The sequence below is a fragment of the Prorops nasuta genome, unplaced genomic scaffold (assembly GCF_024137725.1).
Source record: "Prorops nasuta isolate Cenicafe-Biocafe unplaced genomic scaffold, Cenicafe_Pnas_1.2 PNAS00007, whole genome shotgun sequence".
Classification (NCBI taxonomy): Eukaryota; Metazoa; Arthropoda; class Insecta; order Hymenoptera; family Bethylidae; genus Prorops; species Prorops nasuta.
This window is the reverse complement of record NW_027116804.1, coordinates 1302386-1310372: the sequence shown is the minus strand read 5'-3', so window position 1 is coordinate 1310372 and position 7987 is coordinate 1302386. Positions and strand designations below refer to the sequence as shown.

General features: G+C 38.3%; 1 protein-coding gene across 1 annotated transcript; it reads right to left on the bottom strand.

Annotated features, from left to right (window-relative positions):
* Positions 1–161: 161 nt before the first annotated feature.
* On the bottom strand, positions 162–3756 carry LOC136775225 (uncharacterized). Its single transcript, XM_066729801.1, has 3 exons — positions 3285–3756; positions 1929–3222; positions 162–1848 (listed from the first exon to the last, which is right to left on the bottom strand). The coding sequence occupies exons 1-3, from the start codon at positions 3754–3756 to the stop codon at positions 162–164; spliced, it is 3453 nt and encodes a 1150-aa protein (XP_066585898.1).
* Positions 3757–7987: the final 4231 nt, after the last annotated feature.

The window sequence follows — 7987 nt, the reverse complement described above, 5'->3', positions numbered from 1 at the left end:
AGATCTTTTTACTGAAACAACAGTAGCCATCGTACCATTAACAAGACCCAAGCTAACATCAATATTTCTTCTAATCATTATTTTAGCACCAATTTTAACTGTTATAACCCTTGCTAATCCAGCAGTTCTTGTGCTATCCTCATCCGTTTCATCGTTTTTAATTAATCTTGTTCAGTTTTTTCCCTTAAATATGAAGGACAATCTACGGAGTCCTTTGCAATAAGTTTTATTTCCTCCGAGGAAATATTTTTAAGCATTGTTGTATTTAGAAAATCACATTTTTCACAAGTAGCGAATAGACATACTGTATCAGTCGGTAATTGTGATATATAATCGCACAGCTCATATATTCTAATATTATAATCTGAATCATTTAATTTTATCATTCTTGATGCTAAAATTGCTGTGTCATTGCCAAGCACTATCCCTACACGAATTCTTGATAGAACATCTTTGTAGGAGAGGTCTCCCTTTTGTCTCATATTGATTCTCAACTCGTCATAAGTGAATAAAGCTGCCCATAGATCAGCTGTACCTATAGCTCCTATATGGTTTAATATCTTATCGTTTGACAATTTAATAAATGCAGGATCCTCATGAACAGGTGGAAGTTGCAATAGATCACCAAATAATAAAATATGTTTGTTACCAAACCATCCATCTTCGCAATCCTCTGTATTAAAAATTGCCGTTAATCTAAGATGTATATACATGAATATAATATTAGATATCATTGAGACTTCATCAATAATTATGAAAGTAACATTTTTCAATTCATTCCGAACAATTTTAAGAACTTGATCGGATAGATCCGAATATTTTGCAGTATGTCCATGCTCAACTGGTAATTGAAATAATCGATGAATCGTGAGACCATCAATATTGAAAGCAGCTATTCCAGTAGGAACTGTAACGGCTGTATCTTTTCCTAATACTTGTTTGGTCCAACATCTTATAGTTTTTATAAGAAAACTTTTTCCAGTACCACCCTCACCACTGACGTACAGTCGAAGTATATTATTTTTTGACGTGAGGGCTTCAGTTACCTTATCAAATACTCGTTTTTGATCAGCATTTAGTTCTGATACCATTTGTGTAATATTAATGCTTTCATTTTGCTTATTTTCAACATCTTGGAAATCTTTCATAGCACAAATTGCTTCCACTGGTACGCATTCTATTTCATTTGATTCACATGCTTCTTCTTTTTTATCATCTTTCTCTATTTGTTGAGCAACTAATTGTTTTATATGATCCGAACATTTTTGAATATCTTCAATACGCTCATGATACTCAAGTGCTTTGGTAAGCTTGGATTGTAAGGATAAAAATGCTTCTGCATATGTATCACGCCTATTCTTTAATTCACTAATATCTCTCCAATGTTTAAACAATAATAGCAATGCATAGTAATACTTTTCAAGCTGGGTATGAACATTGTAATTAAAATGATTAATCAGTGCGGGTCGAGATCGTCTTTTTACAAATAATGATTTTCCAATTGGATAATATTCAGCTGTATCTCTTTTCGGTTCATATTTTATGATATCGTACCATTGAGCGAAATCATAAAGACACATAGATTCTAATTGTTTTGGCCTTATGGTATAATAATTATCGATTAAGGAAGGACAAAATATTTCGGTTGAATCATCATCTAAAGATTCAATTTCTTTACGTGTTTTAAGTTTCTTACTTCTAATTATATTTACATCGAGCCACTTGATAGTGGTATTTGGGTCCGTAAAATATAGTGGGATGCCTAAAAGGCTATCTGCAGCTTCAAGAGCTCCACATTCTCTGTGATTTAACATACGCATCCCAATATTCCACAGATTACTACGTAAGCTTTTCGTGGAATTAACCACATCAAATAAATCTGTAAAATTACTTTTCCCTCAGATTTTGACACACACTTGGTTGCATACCAAGTTAAAAGTGTAGATTTTTCTCCAACAAACTGAATGTCCATGTTTCCTTCCCAAGCTGTAAGAATAGCGGGATTATAATCATTGATATTAATTTCTTTTCCAGATCGTGGGAGGTCATACAATCTTTTTTTTGAATTCAATTTTTTCCTGCTAGAAATGGATATAGCAACATCCCTCATTTTTAAACTATTTATTACAGGTCGTGAAAAACCAAATCTGCAAACTTTATTATGACTTGATTTATTTTTCTTATATCGTAAGCAATAATTGTTGTGCGTATGTCTTTGATGAGTATTTACACGACTATACAATTCTGGAGAAACTGTTTTTAAAGGTAATCTACATGTTATATATTTTAAAATAAAAGCTGAAACTTCTTGATTCTTAGATTTACCAATAATTGGAGCATCTTTTATCCAAATTAAGCAATGAATATGTTGTGTATCTCTTCCTTGATATTCACGTCGTATAAAGTAGTGAGTTACTTCTCCAATTGGTTTATCTGATGACGTGATAAATTTAATCATAGCATTAAATTTATTTTTTATAAATCTCGACACTGATACAGGATCAGAAGCAATTAGCTCATTTGCCGACATTTTTTCTGCCCTAGGATTATTTACATGACGGAGATATTCTATCATATCCGTCCAGAGCCATTCACTAGGGCTAGGAGTGAGAAACCAAGTTGCAGGTCCGTAATGAAATATCATACATCTTAACATATTTCTAGGAATGCTCCAATATTGCGCTGTATTTCGTAATCTAGCAAATATAGTATTTAAATTTGTTTCAAGCTGCTCTTTATTCAATTTTTCTAAATAAGTAGCAGCTGTATATTTTTCACGGGGATTAGTAACATTCATTTTATGAAAAATACCAGCATTTAATTGTCTCATATTGTTATCATGCAACAAGTAAAATAAATATTGTATATTTAGTCTAAATTGTGGATGTTTGGACATCAATCTCGATTTTATAAATTCAAAATTAGTTAATCGAACAGATCGATTTTCATGTTGACCATTTATACCATATGGATAAAGATCAGGGAAGCATTTCACATCCAAATCATGACTTCGACTATCTAGTGGACAATCTTGTACTTTCAACATTTGGTACAAAGTAGTAGATGTTTCATTATTTCTTTTTTCGTACATAGGATAAATTGTGAATTGTTCATAATACGAATCAGATTGCAACATTTGTGTTAATAGAGCCGGATTCTGGTTTTTATTTTCATTATTTTTATCTGGAAATTCATCTGAATCATCTAGATTATCTGGATTATCTAAATTTTTATAATACTTTAATCATGAGACGAAAATTTGTCTGGATCATCAGGATCATCACAGTTATCGCTTTTAATTTGAAATTCGGTATCCTGTAAATCAGGAGTTGATAGCAATTTTCGAGGAGATTCTGGAAGAATTATTTCCTTATATATTGGATTATTGTCTTTTAACCATAATAAGGCATTCCATACCTTTTTTATATCAACCAAATTTTCCCATACTACTTTTGATTTTGTTGGAATTTCCCGCACCATAATATATAATTCGTGGTTTAAATTAATTGGATTTTTGGACGGACAAATTTTCTTTAAAGTTTCTTCAGTAGGCAGAGGTAAGTGAAACGTTCTACCTTTAACTTTTGACACCATATGCTTAAATGGTAGCTTTTTATTCGCTACTGTTCCCATTTTGACATCTGTCTGAAATGCCTTTGCTCTTTGAATAAGTAATCGCTCATAATCATTTAAAAATTCGATTTCCTCAAGTACTTGGCGTACATCCAATTTGTTTAAGATATAAGTAGGGGGCATTATATTTTGTTTAAATTTTGTACTACAATATGTACAAATAAAACAGTTTTCATTTTTTTTATATTTTATGTGATCCAATAAATTACTCCAAAATTTAGCGGAGTGATTTTTTTTTCAATAATTTAATCATTTTTCCCTGTTTCTCGAAACAATGTTTTTCACAAGAAATACAGGGTAATTTAGGTAAATCCATAGATTGTTTTGTGAAAGCTTTAAAGGCTAATTGGTATATTGATTGTATGTCATCTTCATTCAAACATATTTCATGAATACCTTGTTTATAAATATCAAGTGCATTTTGTTGAGCTTCTTTCGCTATTTCATTAAGCTTAACAACATCATTTTTTTCGAAAGCATCATCTATTCGACGTATATTTTTATCCATATCCATTAAATCATAAATTAATCGTTTTATATATCTTATTTCAATGAAATGTGATGATAATATTTCAATGATAAGAAATTTAGATTTACAATTATTATAATCTATATAACAAATGTGTGGATGACCCAATTTTCCACCTTGTTCTTCATATTCATCTGTATTTAAGCATTTGCGCATCTTATTGAAAAACTGACGTACATTTCTTAATGTACTGTAATGGATTCTTCTACCACGATGGGCTGATCGTGATAGCTATCTTCCTATTACCTTCGGCCGTCCTTACATTCGGTACTTTCAGGGCGCCAGTTGGTTGTGTGGGTGACCAACAACCCATCGCTAACATAGGGTCTTTACCCCGACATTCCAATCGCATGCATTCCCCAATGGGCTGATTGGTAGTGCATAGAGGACGGTACGGAAGCCTGGTTTGCTCAGTGTGCTAGGTCGTGGAGAGAGGGGAGGGTTCCTTACAGGTAGCCCGAGCCTCGGGACAATAGACACACTCTCCCACCCACCCACTCACACATGTGAGGGGAGGTGAGGAGACGAGAACATTATCGAGATTTTTTCTCATAGGGGACTGTCAGGGTGGTGCATCCCCGCAATGCCCAAGTCCGCGGTGCCATGCGCGTTGCCATGGGCTTAGCGGCGGCACCCGGCATGCAACAGAAACCTACCATACCTGCACAGGTCCCTTATGCATCGATAGCATACAGTGTGTTCGTTGCGTAGGGAGCAAGCTCACCTCACGCACACGGACACACTCATCGGTGAGCCGGTGTGGTGTACGTCCGCCTTGCGCGACGTCCCAGGCCCGACTCACTCTCTTATTTCCCCCTCCTCAGGGGACTAAAGAATTCGCCTTTCGCAGGAGTCCCTGTGCCCACTTCTCCTCGTCTCAAGCCACCAAGTTATTTGGCACAGCCCTGCCTTGCTCGCTTGGTCGGCTTGGACTTTTAAGTGGAGCGCCGGTCTTTTCATCCGGTCTTCTGACGGTCTACAGGGATGTTCCTAGACGGTACTTCCTGTCCACTCGGAAACCTATGCACCGAGTCTGTAATGTAGGGTTTGAAATAACCACTACTAGTCGTTAGCTTCTCTTTAATTTCTTTATTAAATCCGGTATCTTGATACGTAACGAGAGAACCTCGTTACATACCCCCCTCCGTAACGGAGGTTTCGACCCGAAACCGATACTTTCGAACCTAGTTCGCTCTATCCTTGTTAAGGGTCTACTTTTGGCGGTATTTCTGGCTTGTAAGGCTTGATGTCAACTGTTGACACTTTTCCAACCATTTTGCCTGCCAGATCTGACAGTTCAACCACTGTCTGCGATAACTTTTTAGCAATCATGAACGGTCCGGTGAATGGTTTGTTCAACGCGGCCGATATATGCTTTGCTGCATTCGATAGCTGTCGGTTTCGAATTAGAACTAATTCGCCAACCTCGTATTGCTTTTCATGACGGCGTAAGTTGTAAGGTTTAGCCTGTCGTTCGTCAGCTTCGTCGAGAGCATGCTTGAAAACCAACCTTAAGGTTTCTAAGCGTTTCATTCTCGCTAGCCACTGTTCGGTAGGCTGCGGAATGATATCGGTATCGCCTTCTAATTCACGCTTCATCGACCTTGCTGCTTCTGGTTCTCTCCCAAAATTCGCAAAAGCCGGTGTAGCTTGCAATGAATTATGGTGGGCCGTATTGAATGCAAATTGGAACGCACTCAAGTGACGATCCCATTCTCGATTATCAGAATCGAGAAAGGCCCGTATCATCATTTTCAGGCTTCTATTAACCCTTTCTGTTGGGTTTGCCTGAGGATGGTAAGGAGGTGTTGTCGTTTGCCTCATACCCGTTAGTTGTAACAAAGCGTTTATATCTTTGTTAACAAACTCAGTACCGTTGTCGGTCACTAAGACTTTCGGTGTACCCCATCTGTGTATCACCAAGTTTTCGATAGCTTCTGCAATTTTCTTGCCGGTAGCTTTTCGAAGTGGAGCGATCTCGATCCATTTCGTGTAAAGGTCTTGAATGACCAATACGTACGAGAACCCTTGTTTACTTGGCGTCAGTGCACCCATAATATCTGCCGATATTACAGTCCACGGCTGTTCAACAATTCGGCGACCCATGAAGCCGACGGGAGCTTGTTGTTCTACTTTGCAGCGTTGGCATTCGTTGCAATGGCTGACGTATGACGTCACGTCTTTGAACATACCTGGCCAAAAATAATTTATCGCAAGGCGTCGATAAGTACGATCGATACCTTGGTGGCCGGCTTGCGGTAATTTATGGCACTCTTCGAGTACCTTTTGCTTGTATTCTGTTGGTATTACCAATTTCCAAGCATCGAGATCCTCTAATTCAGCGTTAGCTAGATTAGAGCGTCGTTGATGATACATCAACTCACCGTCTAGTTTCCAATCTCGGAACTTTTCTGGTGACTTTTCGATATCTTTTACGCGCTTCAGATACCAAGCATCTTTGGTATCGGCGTAAGTTGTCGGTATTAGTGCATTCAAACTTTCCGGTGGTCGTGACAGAGCATCTGGAACATGATTTAATGTTCCTTTTCGGTGTACGATTGTAAAATCGTATTCCATTAAGGCGAGAGCCCATCGAGCGAGTCGTCCGGATGGATCTTTTAAATTGTGTAACCATCGGAGACTGCTGTGGTCGGTAATAACAGTGAAACGGTAGCCTTCAAGATAGCATCTAAACTTCTTGATGGACCATACCACTGCCAAGCATTCTTGCTCGGTTACGGTATATTTTCTTTCAGGTTCGGTAAGCGCTCTACTTGCGTAGGCAATTACCTTTTCCTGACCTTCGATAACTTGTGTCAAAACAGCTCCTAGGCCAACGTTGCTGGCGTCGGTTTGTAATGAAAACGGTATGGAAAAATCTGGGCATGCGAGCGTTGGTGCGCTCGTTAAACATCCTTTCAGTGCGTCAATTGCTGACTGCTGATTGGTTGTCCATTCCCACGCTTGATTTTTCTTCGTTAGCTTTGTTAATGGCTCAGTAATAGTCGCAAATTCGGGTATGAATCTCCTGTACCAGGAAGCCATACCCAAGAATCTACGAATTTGCTTGAGATTTTTCGGTATCGGGAAGGCAATCACAGCTTCAGTTTTAGCTGGATCTACCCGAAGTCCTTGGCTGTCGACAATAAACCCGAGATATTTCACTTCTGTTCTACAGAAATGGCTTTTCTCTTTGTTTATTGTTAAGTTTGCTCGCCTTAACTTCTCGATAACTCTCTCTAACCACAATAAGTGCTCATCGAATGTTTTGCTGACAATTATAATGTCATCCAAATAGACGAACACATGAGGATAGAATTCGGGACCAAGTAATTTGTCCAGAGCACGCTGGAAAATTGCGGGAGCGTTAGTTAATCCATACGGCATACGTTTGAATTGAAACAAACCTCTGCCTGGAACGATGAAAGCCGTGATACCAAGAGATTTCTCCGCTAACGGTACTTGCCAATACGCTTGACTTAAATCGAGCATCGTTAGATAATTGGCTTGTCGTAACTCGTCAAGAATACCCGCCATATTTGGTAATGGGTAGGCATCTTTCTTCGTTACTGCGTTAACACGCCGTAGGTCTACGCAAAATCGAAGTTTGCCATTGGCCTTCTTTGCCATGACCACCGGGCCTGCCCAATCGCTTTGCGATGGTTCGATGATGCCATTGGTTAGCATTTTATCAACCTCTTGCCACATAGCTTGGCGGATTTTTTCCGTGCATCTATGAGCTCGCTGTCTGATTGGCTCGTGATCCTGCACGTCAATTATGACTGCCGGTAATTTGGAGATTTCCGGTTTTCCAGAAATGGGGGG

Excerpts from the sequence above, each read along its gene's own strand:
- LOC136775225 (XM_066729801.1), bottom strand. The coding sequence starts at position 3,756 with ATGCCCCCTACTTATATCTTAAACAAATTGGATGTACGCCAAGTACTT. Across the intron at positions 3,223-3,284 it reads TCAAATTAAAAGCGATAACT|ATAATCCAGATAATCTAGAT; the intron begins GTGATGATCCTG and ends ATAAAAATTTAG. Across the intron at positions 1,849-1,928 it reads AAATCTACACTTTTAACTTG|CTTACGTAGTAATCTGTGGA; the intron begins GTATGCAACCAA and ends TTCCACGAAAAG.